General features: G+C 44.8%; 1 protein-coding gene across 1 annotated transcript in view; it reads left to right on the top strand.

Moving 5' to 3' along the window:
* Positions 1-15,683, top strand: part of LOC118211621 (basement membrane-specific heparan sulfate proteoglycan core protein-like) — a 108,738-nt gene that overhangs the window by 26,267 nt on the left and 66,788 nt on the right. Inside the window, exons 2-5 of the mRNA XM_035388968.1 lie at positions 2,509-2,644; positions 3,254-3,382; positions 14,411-14,520; positions 15,273-15,331. Of these exons, the coding sequence (XP_035244859.1) occupies positions 2,509-2,644; positions 3,254-3,382; positions 14,411-14,520; positions 15,273-15,331 (434 nt within the window). The remainder of the gene's footprint in view (positions 1-2,508; positions 2,645-3,253; positions 3,383-14,410; positions 14,521-15,272; positions 15,332-15,683) is intronic.

Below are 15,683 nucleotides of genomic sequence, written 5' to 3'. Positions count from 1 at the left end.
CTGGACTGTGTGGTAGATTCATCAGCACCACAATACCCAGGTACACCAAATCTGTCTGATTTGTTTTCAAGTCACAGGATGTCTTCCATGGACCTGACCTCAACCGATATTCTGTGCGTCCTGAAAGCTTCCCACAGTCCACAAGCCTTTTTCATTTGTCTGCTCATTGCTGATTGGGGGGGGTGGGGGGTGGAGGGGGGGAAAGGCCCGTGGATCAGTGATGTGAGTGTTTTTGCATCTGCTCTCAGCAGGTGTACCAATCCCAGCCAATCCCCCCCCCCCACCCCCAAACGGCTGGGAAGGCCTGCCTATACATTCAGAGTGAGCTGGGGGGACAGGGGGCGGCAAATTACTAAAGCCCCTGTCTTACGTTTTCTGGAGCGTCTCAACCAATAGAATTATCCCAGTGCTCCTATTTGCATCTGCAGTTGTTAGCGGCGGCCATGATGTCATGTAATAAGGTTCTTAAGTAGTGTAGTTGCTTAAGTAGTTGCTCATTTATGCAGACTACTTTGTGCATGTGTGTGTTTGTGTGTTCTCCATTCCTGTTATTGTCCCACAGCCTTTTTTTAAATTGTTCTTGACTTTGTCTTTCCCGAAGGCTTTTTAATAATTTATTATATATTTAATGATGGGCATGTAAATTAAAATTCAAAGTTCTTTATTGGCATGACAAAATTTGCATTTGCATTGCCAAAGATTTGGCGAGGTGCATGTGAATCATCAGAACAGTGTGATTGTATATACGTTCACATAAACAGTCTCAATAACATATTAATAACGCACTAATAAGAAAAATAACAACAGCTGATTATAAGCATATGTGTGTACATATTTCTTTTGGTATTTAGAACACAAGAAGTACTCTGACCTGCTGAAATGATGGTGTAGAGTAATTTTACAGCTGTTTTTTATCAGGCATGTGGCAATAATGAAAGCTTGTTTTGTGTGCATAAACATGAAATCATATTGAGCATCATAAGAGTTGCAAACTGTCTCTTCTCATGCTGTGGCATTTAACTCTTTCTGTATCATTGTCTTTGTGGTGCGAAGGCTTTGCTTATTTTTCATTACCAGGACGAGGGGTGTGATTTTGGTTACTTAACCAAATAAAAATGGTGACAGATGTATGAAATAATAAGTAACATTCCTGAAATGAAAAAAAAAAATAGCGCACAGTGGATGTCATAAGACAAAAACCTTGTGAATCCATGTTTACTTAATGATAGTGAGCTCAATATGTAGTCTCCTTCAGTCTCCAACATTCTGATGATGTTTGAACCACCCTATCAGTAGTATGGAGAGTGAGTGTCTGCTGGGCATGGCCAAAGGAAATCGCGTTCATCTGGACAGGGTAAGGACACCACTCACAGAAGTTCAGTTTGGGGTGGGGGGGGGGGGACCCTGGGAGATGGATCACACCAATGGTCCGTTGACTGGCTCCCGTCAAAAGAATTTGGACGGTCAGCGCTTTCCTTTTGAAAAAGGCCCGGGATTATTATTGCAAGCTGCTCATTCAGGAGAGAGGAGGATTTCGCGGGGAGATCAAGGTCTTTATTGGCTGGAGCCGTTTAAATGGGAGACGTGGCATGATGGGTCCCGGTGGAAATGGGAACTGGCGTGCCGTACCAACTGGAAATGCCAAGCATGGCACCCTGCCAGGCAGGCGTGCAAACACCGGGAGGAGTGTGTGTGTGTGTGTGTGTGTGTGTCTGTGGGGTTGTCACAGAGAGGGTGCTTGTAACAGAGGGGAAACTGGGCAGGGGCACTAACCTAATTGCTCTGGTAGAAGTAGCAAAAGAAATGAAAGGGTGTACCCTTTTGCCAGTGGCTTAGTTGGCTGTTGTGAAAGCCGTTGCCTTTCAGCTTGTAAAAAAAAAAAAAAAAAAAAAAATCAAACAACCTGAAATACTTGAGTAAGTTCGAACCAGGGGGGTGTCATGGTGGGGCAGTGGGTAGCTCTGTTACCTCACAGCAAGAAGGTCATTGGTTCATCTTTTTGTGTGGGGTTTGCATGTCCTCCCCATGTCCAGATGGGTTTCCTCAGGGTACTCCGGTTTCCTCCCAGGTTTCTTCCCACAGAGACATGCAGGTTAGGCTAGTTGGAGAGTCTAAATGTACCCTGGGTATGAATGGTGTGTGTGTGTGTGTGTGCTGGACTGGTGGCCTGTCCAGGGTGAGTTCCCGCTTCTCGCCCAATGCATGCTGGGATAAACTCCAGCACATTACTGACGCTCTTACCCAGAGGGACCTAAAGAGGGACTTGAACAACTTTTTACACAGCATTTGCATTGCAGCCATTTATACACTGCCACAGTGAATTGTAGGTTGTACTTTTCCTCTTTAGGAAAACCTGTTGAGATATTCGTGGGTGTTTTTTTGGAGTTTTTTTGTGGTGAGCTGTTGCTTGAGGTCCTCTTTTCTACAGCTTTTTGATGGATGTTAGCTGGGAGTGGAGAATTTGACCCCCATAAAAAGAGAGTTTGGCTCCCCCTTGTTTTACTGCAGGTCGCCGGCGGCTCCAGGGTGTGGGGTGACGTCGCTCTGCCCGAGGACCTGGAGGCCGGCCAGGGGGACCGGCGGTGGAGGCGGTTTCTCGCCGAATCCGACGACGAGGACTTCGCTCTGGAGGACTACTCGGGAGGTGGGTGCGGGATACGAACGCGGCTTTTTGTAGCCGATTTACACGCAGCTGATGGGGAATAGCTCCTCACGCATCGCTCCGCACTCACTCTTGGTGAGACCGGTCCGTTGGGCTTTTAAAGGGACGCAACCTCCTAAAGCTGGTTCTCGGGTGTAATGAAGTGCTTTGTTTTGGTTCTGAATCCTGACTGTGTCCACGCCACCTGTGGGCTGTGTCCCCATCGACAATCTGCCCGTGGCATCTGTGCGTGACGGCTGCTTCTCAGTCACATTGACTGCGCAGAGAAAGCGGCACATGTTTTGGAGGAGAGTGAGGGCTTGCCCTTAAGAATTTACAGAGAAGACAGGCAAGCCCTCTTGAGACTGGTTTTGTGAATACAGCCAGCCATTTAAAAAATAAAATAAAATAGCAGGGATAATAATTTTTTTAATTAAAAAAAAAATTAATCACGAGAAGGTGGAGAGTGCCGAATTCTGACCCTGACTCCCCTGTGAGATTCACGCACCCCCGTCTGCGGTACCCGAGACTCCAGCACACGGCCCCGGAATGGGACGGTGGAAAGGGTGTGTGCCAATGCCCCCGTGTGCTCTACGCTTTCACCTTCCACAGAGGGACCCAGCGGCGAGGAGGACGGGAGCACCCCAGAACCCACCGATATCGGGGTGGAGGTCACGCCCACGCCCACGCCCACGGCCACGCGCATCCCCACGCCCACGGCCACGCTCGTCTTCGCCACAAGTAAGAGCGCCAGCTCCCCGTTTCCTCCCCGGGGGGGTTGGGAATCGTTCAGTGGAGATGATGTGTTTATTTTACCACCCAGCCCATTAGGAGCACTCATCCCTAATTATCACTGATGATGACTCAGTGAAAGAAAGGAAGGGTTGGGACTGTTTTACCAAGCTGGTCTGGGAGCTGGACAGCTGAGTGATGGACAGATGCCATGTGCACAGGGGTGCTGTAAGTGGGGGGGGGGGGTGGTTAGGATGATTCTATGGGCCCTCAGAAAATATTTAAACATAGGTCCCAAAATCCATGGTGGCGCCCCTGCTAGTGCATACCAGATAACAAAGAAAATATTTAAAAGAGAAAATCATTTGTGCCTTTGTGCATTATTTCGGATTTCTCCCAGTTCATTTTGTTTGGTAATCTGCTGTTTAAAAATTGTTGATTTATCTGCAGATGACCACCTCTGCCCTTTTTTGATATACCTTGCCGGGCAATCTTTAATGTAAGGGCCTTTTACTAATCTCTGATTCAAAGAGAAGAAGCCACAGCCATGCATCACCACACTAGGGATCTTTTAGTATTTCATCCAGAAGGAGGATTGCTGGTCTGCAGAGGTGGAGAATCCAGGTTCAAATAATAAAAGTCCTCCCCATCATCTTCCTCCAATCACCTGGAATTTCCTAATTGGCACAGTTCTTCAGCCAAGAGTTGGAATTGGCTGAATTGATGAATTCAGCTGGCTGGAGTTCATGGCTGGAAGAAACACCTGGCAGGACTTTTACTTTCTGACCCCTGGATTTCCACTTCTCTTCTGCTGGTCTGCCAGCCCTTGCATGCTTCCTGGAGCGGCCTGGCTCGCCAAGGCTTATCATTCTGAGCCAATTGGAGGCTCAAGGCTGCCAAGGCTCAAGGCTCACAAACTGATTTGAAATGCAGCTTTAGTTTTTAAGTGCCGAGCAGCCGTGTGGAGGTACGCATCTTTACGGCTAAGTGCTGCAAGCATCGACGTCCTTCCGAAGGTTCTGAGGTCTTCTTTGTTCTGTACACGCATGTTGTGCGGTGTGGAGAAAATGTACGGCCTGTGGTTTAACCGAAGCATGCCGTCAGATCAGGCAGTCTTCAGATGTATCTCAGACACGTAAACAGTCTTCTGTCTGTCTGTTATCAGATGAAAAACAAAGGGAAGCAAAAAATAGATGAAAGAAGGACTAAACAGTTAGGATAGAGGCAGACGGCAACAGCACCTGTGTTCTCCACCCCCACCCCCACCCCTTGTAGCGTCTTCTTCTTTTCAGGTGGCAGACAAAACGTTTACGCAACACAGCACTTCCATTGGAAGGTTTTTTTGTTGTTTTACAGAGAACAGCAAAAATGGGTACCCAAAAGGAACCCGCACTGGCATTACAAACTGGACAAATATGGGCGGAAAAAAAAAATAGAACTGTTCTGATGTATTACTTTGATCTTCTCACCATAGGTGTATCGGAAATAATTTCTGTCCAGTGTAAAGTATACCCCCGCATACACCTGTCCCGTTTGATCTATATATATGGATATATATATATATAAGTGGTGCTTCACCTACACATTTCCCTTGTGTCTACAGCTTGCTTATATATATATATAGTATTATTTGATGACCAGGGTGCTTTTAATTTGCAGGTGTCATGCTGGCAAAAGTGTGAGATACTGTTCTCCCACGCTCACCTGACCTTATCATAATGACTGTCACTGTCCCTGCGAGACCTGCTAGGAGGCGCTGTTTTCCACTCCTGAAAGCCATGCTAGACACAGGCGCAAGCCTGAAGTAGCAGCGTTAAGGATGACGAGCTGTATACTTGTGCAAAAAAACAAAAACAAAACAAAAAAATTCGGTTTCAGGGATGTCTCCCCTTGTTTTTTCTTTACCAAAGACATCGTGCACTGTGTCACCATCGGGAATGCTCATAGTCTCCATGGATTTAGTCTTGCCTTTTCATTTTCTCTTCACTGCAGAGGACACGATGCAATGTTGCATTATATCCAGATATAGATTTGGAGTCCAAAACTGTACCTGTTACCTGGATATGAAAAATATGATGTGCTTTTAGGGTCCAGGAAGGCTGATTGTGCTGGTTAAAAGGAGTCCTGTGGTGGTGCATAGATGAGCCCCATATCAAATTCAGATATGCCAGTGGCGAATGTGGTTGGTGGCCTCGCAGGTTTGATGTGTAATTGACAATTGGGTTGCCTTCGGGATACTAGGGCTCAGTTGGTTAGGCATCAGTGTTTCATTGCTCTCTACTGATCCCTGCTGGTCAGAAAGGCACCCGAAGTCTGCTTACCAAAGCTACGGGTGAAGTGTTTTCTTCCGACTCCGATCTGGGCAAGCTTAGTCTGTGGGCTGCGGTGTGAAAAGAAGCAGCTGGTGACACCGCGTGCTTCAGAGGAGAACCGTGGATGTCTACACTCTCCCAAAACAGCTGCGGAATTCACAGCAGGGACGTGGTTGTGAACAGCTAATTGGACTTTCCAAATTCAGGGGGAGAATTGGTCATGCCAACATTGTTTTTAAACAGAAGGTAGTCCTGCACTCTATGGAGTGACAGTTGGTTTCGTGTCATGTCCTTGACATTACCCGGCATGCCGGCACAGCCTATTACATAAGGTTGAGGTATTTCTTTTTCATCGGCTTGCCACAGGTTGACACCAATGTCTGGGTCTAGCCATCGACATTTGGCCCTGCTCACCGAAATAGCCCCAGCAGTGGACCCCGGCCTGACCGCTTTACCCTATTGCCTCATTGTCCAGATGTCCCGTTTAAACCTGTGTGTTGCTGGCGGAATGGCGTTGAGGGGAGCTTTGTACTCATGGTCAGATTGTTATCATGGGTATGAAATGTTGCTGTTGTCCCCTTGGGCAAAGATGAGGCAACGGAATGCTTTAGGGTCCTCACAAGGGTAGTTATTTATCGCAAAGAGACAGTGTTACAGTCTGTAATATAAAGACAATTATTGGTGTTTTTTTTTTTCCAGAGGGCTTGAAGGACAGTAACTCAATAAGCCCCTCTAAGAAAGAATTATGCAAACTGCCAGCTCACACATCGCAAGCACACTTGTCTAGGTAGACATCTTCAGGACATCCTCTTGAACGAGGAAAATATTTCCATTATGTGATTATATTTTTCCATTCTAAATTCAATTTTTCAAAAATCCGTCACTACCGGTTTTTCATGCAGTATGACAAGGCGCTACATCATATTTTCTGTGATCACCGTTCCTATGGAAACGTAAGAGGAAACATCCTGCGCTAATATTGGATTTCGGAACGCCTCGCGAAATGTGGGAGATGTTCACTGACATCTTCACGAGAACTTACTCCACAAGTACATATCTGCACGGAAATCAGTTCCTGTCTTTAAACAGGCAGATGGTACAGGCAGGAAGTGTGAGACAGGCCAGATGCTCCATGCCACTCTTGATATATCTGTTGCACCAGAATCTTCTTCCCTAGATATGCTGGAGATACAAGTGTTGTTCCCATCACATTCATGAACTTGCCATGTACGGTATGCTGTGTGTGCTCTTATATGATTATTTTATTTTTTTTATTTGCTGGTGGACATCTTTATTTATACAATTAGAATTTTTTGCACGTATGTACATCAGTGGTGAAGTCACTGCCCCCCCTGGCCAAAATAAATAGTTTTGTTTTTAAAAAATATCTGCTGTGTTTTCAAAGTTTCATTGCCTTATAAAATAAATATAGAAAAATAATTTGATATTGACAACCTTGGCCTGTCCATTGTAAGTTCTGTGAGTTTTACGTTTACGTTTATGTATTGCTTTTTCATTACATGCAATTTTAGCCTTGGAGGACTTCATTCCTCCCCCATGTCTTCAGAAACCATTTATTCAGGGTTTTGCCCAGTGCTTGTGAGAGGGTCCTTCTGCATCCTGTAAAAAAACAATGACTTAACGCTATGAGTTGCTCAAAGATTTTTAATTAAGAAGCTATTTAAGTACGTCAGTTACAGGTACAGCTGGAGTCAGGTAACTGAATATTACAGCAATGTGTGTATGAATATTACAGGTATGTATATTAAAAAAAAGAGAAATATGGTCACTGTGAGCTTTACAGGATGTTTCACCATGCTTAGATCAGCACATTAAAAATACGCAAGCCCCTACACCCAGAGATTTGTTTTTGTAACAGATTACACTGTTGTCAGGGTTTCCTGAAGAAGAAGGCCTGGGAGCGTCCCTAGTCATTCTGATAACCTATCTCTGGAGATGTGTAAAACTTTTTCACTGCTTTTGTAACGATAGCCTAGACAAATATATACATATGCCCCTGAAGATTTCCTCAGAGTGAGCTTTCAAGATAAACAGAATGAGACAGAGACAGAATAAGTAGACATTTGGTTTTTTTTTTGTTTTGTTTTTTTACTAGTTTGCAAAACCAGCTGAAAAACAAGCAGACAGACCCTTTGCTCTGTCTTTATTTTAGAAACAATCCATGCTTTTGTTTCTGCTTTAGTCGAGGAGGAATTAATTAGCCTGATCTTTTTTTTCCTAGAAGTTTGATTTGACGAGGATAACTGCAGTTCAGTGTCCTACGTTTGAAGTGTTCAGTGTTTGAAGAGTTACACAGACTTCATAGTCCAATAACAATAACTGGCTGGGGTCACCCTGACATTATCATAATGAAGACTAGAAACGGGGGGAGTGTAAGTTCAGTTTGTTCTTGTTAGGTTAGTACACTCAGAAGAGTTTAAAATCTTTAAGTTTAAAATCTTAGTGACTGAATAATCCCACCCTGCAATTTTCTATTGCAAATGTATATCGTACAACTAATGGTGAAGGGGCACTGTTTAAAATTAAGCATGGTACCATTGCTATACTTTCTTATGAAAAATATATATGTGACTTCTTTAAGTATATATTACGTTAAACACATGTATTGGTTTAATATATACAGATTCCATGTGGTCGTGCATAAATTGTGAATAGCTTGAGGATTTATTTATTCACTTTGGACCAGGGGGTTGTCTTACTCCAGTTCAATTGAGGGTAGCTGGTCTTGCGCACTAAATTACACCTGAGAAAGCAAATCCAGGAGACTTTCTGATACGTGTCCTGTTTGAAACTAGGTTAGTGATTTATCGGATCTTGTTTTCGAGGATCCGAATCTTGCCTGCAAATTTTGGAGTATCTCATCATCGAACATCTAAAGAACCCCATATCTTTGTGAATGATTTGCTATGCTGATTAGAATTGGTTTCTTTTTTAAATATTGTATCAGGTATATTTCCTTAAAGTGTACACCCTGCAGTTGAGAATGGAGCATTTTCCATGTACTCAGGAGACCTGAATTTTCTCCCATTACTGAACACTAACCATCAATGTAAAGAGCCCAGCTACTGAGGCAGATGCTCGTGGATGTAGGTGAGCGTTATGTCAGAGGCTATTGGAAAGGGTACTGGGCGTATCTAGTGGGAATCTTGAGAGTAGTGTGTCGTCATGGAGAAAAGGAAGTATGCCAGGGAGTTAAACTGTAATGTCACACCCTAGTGAGCCGAGCATCGCTGGCTGCCTTCAGCCTGGTGACAAAGAGCATTGTCCATGAAAAGTTTTTCCATTTCTCTTCCAAAATAACAGGAAATCCTCTCCCTCCCCCCCGAACATTGTCTGGTGTATTTGCTTTCTTCTGAGAGATTTTACCGAAACACTAAGTTTGTAAAAAAAAAAAGAAAAGAAAAAGGAGAAATCTGTTCAGCAGAAACCTAGCGTGTGTGTAGTCTGAAGGATATCCGTTCTGTCGCTTGAGCTGGGATAAATCTGGCCTTCACCAAAAAGGTGTGCCAAACTCCCAGCACACTTTGCACGTTTATTTTTCGCACGCTTACGTGCATGTGTGTTTGTGTGTATGTTCACAAGTGCGTATGTGCGTATCCAATCCTGAATGCTCTATTCAGAAATGCACAGGTAATGCAGTGTACAGAGATTTCTTTTTTGTTCCTGAGATTGATCAGTGATACATGGAATATATAGAGATTGGTTAAAAAAAGTGAGCATTAAATTGACTTTCCACCATGATCTGATCTTTTCAATTCTGTCTGTCAAAAGGCTCTGGCATTATTGACAGGTTTGTAGAGTATTCATCGATCACCTGATCAACCTGGACAGAATATCTTGCAAATGTTGTGCTATTTATTTATTTTATTTTCCTGCCAAAATGCATCCATTCGGTAGATAGTTTAGCAGAAATGCCATATTGATTCATGATTAAAACAAAAGGCAGATGGCATTGACAAAATAACCAGTGATTTGCGTTGCACGAAGACCAGTTGTAGTCTGTGTCACGCATATTCATTCCCAGTTTACTTGCATGGAATTGTTGGAGAGGCCCCCACGTTATTGTGCATTTGCTCCTGCAAATGGAAGAATTTTTCAGCTGCTCATCTCCCCCTCATTAATCTCCAGGTACAATAATGCTATTACCAAATTAACACATTCACCAAGAAGCATGTATGAATTATGAAAATAGCGTGTAAGAGTCTCTGTAAACATTTGTTTGTTGTTTTTCTCCCTTTTCCCTTCCCTCTTTCTTTGTATGCCTATCTCTCTCTCTCTCTCTCTCTCTCTATTGCTTTTTTTACTCAATACCTGCCCTTGTGCTGTGTTATGCGCACATTTACTGCTGTTTTACATTGCCCTTGTTTAGCAGAAGCTCTTATCCAGAGCAGTTTACAGTACAGGGGAACATAAGTGCATTCCCGTGATTTACAGTAATAGCATTACTGTATATCCATACCAAGCCCTAAGAAGAGAAACCTGAGACCATAAAAAATTCCATAAGCTGAATATTACGAATGGTGGAAAGTCTAGGGGTCAGAAAATTAAAAGTCCTGCCATGTGTTTCTTCCACCCATGAGCTCAGCCGGCTGATTTCACAAATTAGTTCTACCTCCTGTCTGAGGAATTGTGCTGATAAGGAAATCCAAGTGATTGGAACAAAATACCGGAGAGGATTTTTTACTTTCTGCACCTGGATTTTCCACCTCTGGGGATGGGATGGGGTGTAGTCTGAGGAGGTGGGTCTTCAGTTTGCATCTGAAGACGCTGCTGTCCTGAACACCGTTTGGTTCCAACCACTGGGGGGCCAGTGCAGACAGGCATCGTGATTCATGAAGGACTAGAGAGGGAGACGATGGCCAGTCACCGCAGGCGTACGGAGCAGAGAGGTCTGGCCTGGGTGTAGGATTTAGGGAGGGGAGGGCCGGTCGCCCTGGGCATGTAGAGCGGAGAAATCTGGCCTGGGTGTAGGATTTAGGGAGGGGACAAGCAGTCGCCCCGGGCGTATGGAGCAGAGAGGTCTGGCCTGGGTGTAGGATTTAGGGTTTGGATGGCCAGTCGCCCCAGGCGTATGGGGCAGAGAGGCCTGGCCTGGGTGTAGGATTTAGGGAGGGGACAAGCAGTCGCCCCGGGCGTATGGGGCAGAGAGGCCTGGCCTGGGTGTAGGATTTTACGTCAGTTCTTTCTTCCTTTTGTGTGGTGAAAACATACAGTAATTACCTCCCAGCAGCTCCTTAGGCCTCTGTCACTGCATAGACAAGTGGCGAACAGTAAAATACGGTATTGTTTTTCTTCCTGATAGATCTGCAGTGCTTGACTGGCAGCACATAATCCCTTGATTGTTTCATTATCCCAAAATCCCAGAGAATAGCAAGAGAGGTGGGTGCCAGGGTGCTTTCTTCTCTGCTGTGGAGAGAAAAGATAAACTTTATAACTTCAATCTTTTAAGTATTATTTACACTTAAGCACTTTATAAACAGTCATGTCGTAAATGGCACGTTGCTCTGGCACCCTAGTGACTTAGCCTGGTTTCTGATCTTGTGACAAATGCTCTCTCCAATACAACTAACAGTTATAATCTGGGAAATGAAAAATAAAGGTGTAATATGTATGTAATGTGTAAAATGTCTATGCGTGTGGTCAAATGTGTGTAGTAGAGCTTTTTGGGGAGTCAGTCAGGGTGCTAGTGCAGGTTGGTTTTATTTGGGGGTTGAGGATGGCTGCTTTTCACTGAGCAACTACAATATGGTTGTGAATTAAGGATCTTTTATCGCTCTAGCACACTAGCGCTCAGTTGTGGAGCTCTCTTGTTGGTTAGAGAGGGTTTCACCTCATGGGAAAAGCAAGCAAAGGCCTGGAGAATTTGCCTAAGACCATGGAGCCCTCATTAGTGCAAGAGAGAAGTGGAGGAGAACTGCGTAACCACTGCCACAAGCCTGAACCAATTCAAAAATGCGGCTTCTCCACCTCCACGCATAACCAGTGAGACTCTATCCATTACTGCAGGGTGCAACACAAGAAAAGATTTGACTGGCTTAGATTTGGGGGGGGGGGCTTTAAAATGTGCTTTGATGTTTGATTTGCATACCTCCTGTCATACGAGCGGGTTGGTTTGATATACGTGGCCGAACTGCGATGACGGGAGCAGTTTTGATTTCAGAGAGAGAGACGTGGGGACGCAGGAACACAGACCCTTTCCTCCCATCTTCGGGCCTGTTTCCTCTGAGGGGAACCAGGTGTGCTTACGCTGGCCAAGCTTGCAATGGAATTAAAGTGAAAATGTTGGTACATGCTGTCATCGCTGTCAAACACTGCCAGTTAAATTTTTAAATTGCCCAGGCTTGCAGATGTGGTGACTGGGTAACCTAGCCAAATCTGTGGGTAACGAGTCACTCTGTGTGTGTGTGTGTGTGTGTGTACGTGTGTGTGTCTCTCTGTGTGTGTACATGTGCTTGTGTGTGTGTGTGTGTGTGTGTGTGTGTGTGCACATGCGTGTGCATGTGTATTTGTGAGTATGTGTCTTTTCATAATGAGCAGAATGTGATCGTGTACATGCGTGAGGGAAAGCGTTCTGCATGATCCAAAAACAACCCCTCTCTCCTTGCGAAGTCCCGCAGAGATTAAAGTTGAAATTTCTTTACTTCCTCGTGCTGCCCACAGCCAGTAGCAGTCCGCTGTAAGGAACAGCTCAAATATTGACTTCCTCCCTGACCCAGACTGAAAAATTGAAATCAGAAGTGGGCAAACGTGCCTGAGTGTTCGCAGGAGAGTGGGAAAGGGGCACCCAGGGTCTTATCTGCTCGAAGCTGCCAGAATTCAAGTCGATTCACTGACTGCTGTTTTTTTTTAGCGATCTTTTTATAGCCATTTAGATTTTATTTTAGCTTTGCTCAACAGCTCCTTTTTACCATTCACTGTGTGTCCAGAGATGGTGAAGTTAATTCTAAATTATGCATGGTAAATGGACTGCATTTATATAGTGATTTTATCCAAACCGCTTTACAATTGATGCCTCTCATTCACCAGAGCAGTTAGGGGTTAGGTGTCTTGCTCAGGGACACTTCGACACGCCCAGGGCGGGGATCGAACCAGCAACCCTCCGACTGCCAGACAACCGCTCTTACCTCCTGAGCTATGTCGCCCCCCCATTTACCATTTAAACTCTGCCATAGAAATAAGTCAACTATGAAAGAACCGGTAGAGCCAGGATGGGCTCAGTACTCCTCTGTAGCAGCTGTCCCCATTAAAAAGGCATGCAAGGTCTCCAATATGAACCTGAAACCCAGGAAAAGTGTTTCAGTTGGACGCACAAAATGGTTACATTGGTGAAGTAATTTCTTTGACATGTCTCAACCGATGTTCCCTGGGGGGGTGGGGGGGGGGGTCCTTTTCAAACATTGATGACTTTTTCCCCCCAGAAATGTAAGTTAAAAAGAACTTAAATGAGATAGATATATGTGTTGCAGGGTATCGGTAAGGTCAATGAGTGTTTGTACTTTTTTTTTTTTTCTTTCTTTCAGTTAACAACTTTTTTATTTTTACCTCAGGACAGGTGTTCGTTATGATGGGCCCCCATGGCTCACGTTTAGCACACAGCAGGGCCGCCCTCGAGGGCTGGAGTGTTTGACTTCGTAGGCCCAGGGGGAATGCGAGGTCCATCTCCAGAATCATTCAGAGCCTTGTTCTCCAGACTCTTGGCATTCCAGTGCTGACGGGGCACCCCTTTCACCTTGAAAAAGAATCGTGTCCTTTTCTTTTTTCTTGTCTTGTAGTGATGTTTGGTCACTGGCAGACAGAGGCCAGGGTGTGAGGGTAGAATGTGTAAATGTGCGTGCATGCGTGTGTGTGTGTGTGTGTGTGTGTGTGTCTGTGTGTGTGTGTGCGTGCGTGTGCGTGTGCGTGTATGTGCGTGTGTATGTGTGTGTCTGCGCTTGAGTCTCTATGTCTGTGCGTGTCAAAATGTATAAACTCACAGGTAAAATTAAGCAAACCTTATTTTGTAGCTGAATTATTTGACCTGGCCTGAACTTGAGGGTTCATCAGACACACCAGATGCCTCCTTCAAGAAAATGTTTAATGGTCTGTAGTTCAGATAAGACATAGCTGTAAGGTAAAGTACTGCTCAGAATGTAGACAAAAAGGTGCACCTTAATACATGTTTCTGCATGTAATAAATTAACCGATAGATCTGAGACTGACATTGCCTGTGAGCACTTCATAAAAATAAAAATTGGAAGAAAGACCAATACAGACACTCACAATGACAGTGTCTGCCAAATGCCAATATTATGCCTAAAAGTTGAGGTAGCTGAATGGAAATGCAATGGATTTTCTGAAATATTCCATTGCATTGCAATTATATTCCATTCTTCATAGCAATGTCCTCTAAGGCCACAAAACTTTTAGGTTGAGTGAAGTTCAGGACATAGACCAAGCATACAGTAGCCTACGTTGCAAATTTTGAACAACCCATGCGCTGCTTCTAACAGACAGTAGCCTAAATTCCCAAACATGTCTTTGCATGGGGGGGATGGCCATATAGCAGAATTTCCCCGCTCTGGATTTGAACCTGGAACTTCTCGGTTGCTGTTAGCTATACCACATTGCTGCCCCTGCGTGAGTCTGCAGTTGTTGTGTCTTTCTCTCACAAAGTTGCTTCCTGTGTGATTGTTGAAGATGGCTAAGTTCTGCTCTCCGTTCACAGTCTACTACCGCGCCCTGGTCAACTTCACACGCTCGATTGACTACAGTCCCGAGCTGGAGGACATATACTCTGACAACTTCCAGAAGGTCGCGGACGTCATTGTGGACAAGGTATGCTACGCCAACCCCAGGAACACTGGGTACCTGAGCAAGTAAAGGAACGTGTGTGTGGGCGTGTGCATGCATGCGCGCGCGTGTGTTTGCGTGTGCTTGTCCCAGTGTGTGCGTGCATTCATATGGGTGCATGTGTTGTGGTGTGAATGCATGAATATGTGTGCACACAAACTTGTATATGTGAGTGTGTGCATGCGTGCGTGAGTACAGGGGTATTTATGTGCATGTGTGCGTGCGCACTTGCGTGTGAGAGTGTGTATGCACTGTGTGTGTTTGTGTCAATCTGTATGTCTGTGGGCCCTGCCATGGACACTGTGGTTTTATTCATGGGAGTCTGGCTTTGTGCCCTTTGCTGGGCCTGGCCCACTGCAATCCTCCATAGGATAATACGCTACTTAAAATTGAATGGTTTGGCGGGTGGAATAACGTATGTGAACAATGTCATAATTCATACGAATGCTGTTCTGTAATAATAGGTATGCTTTTTTCTTGGCCCACCATGAATGGAGCCACTAGACCATGACTCAGACACCATCCAACACTTCTGTTATATTTATTTATTTTTAAGAATTTTACCCCCATTTCGTCCAAATTTGGAATGCCCAGTTTTTGAGGTGCATTCATGTTTTTTCACTGAATGATCTTTGTCTGTATACATAATTTTAATCGTCAGTTAACCACATTATGCTGGTTAATCACACAGTAGTTACAAGTTCACTATGACATCACATCCTCTGTTCATCCAACAGCTGGAGTCTCTGTACAGCAAGGTCGCAGGGGTCCAGACTATCAGTGTGGTCCTCATCAAGTAAGTGGCCACAGTTTTCGTCTTCGACATCTGAGGGACGTTTGTTCGACCGCTGCTCTGCCTTTCATCTGAGGGGCCTTAACAAACATGCTTCAGGCCTGACAACCCTGCTCTGAACTGAGGTGTGTGTGAGGTGTGTGTGTGCACAGGCTAAGCAGTCAGAATGACTGGGTCAGTCCGCAGCTGAGAGGAATTTGGGCGGCAGTGTAGTATGATGGGTGAGGAGTTGGTCTTGTACCCTGAAGGTTATAGGTTCGATTCCCAGGTAGGACATTGCCATTGTACCCTTGAGCAAGGTACTCAACCTGCAATGCTTCAGTTATATATCCAGCTGTATAATGGATGTGTATAA

This window comes from Anguilla anguilla, chromosome 13, assembly GCF_013347855.1.
Source record: "Anguilla anguilla isolate fAngAng1 chromosome 13, fAngAng1.pri, whole genome shotgun sequence".
NCBI classification, from domain to species: domain Eukaryota; kingdom Metazoa; phylum Chordata; class Actinopteri; order Anguilliformes; family Anguillidae; genus Anguilla; species Anguilla anguilla.
This window is presented reverse-complemented; position numbering and strand designations above follow the sequence as displayed.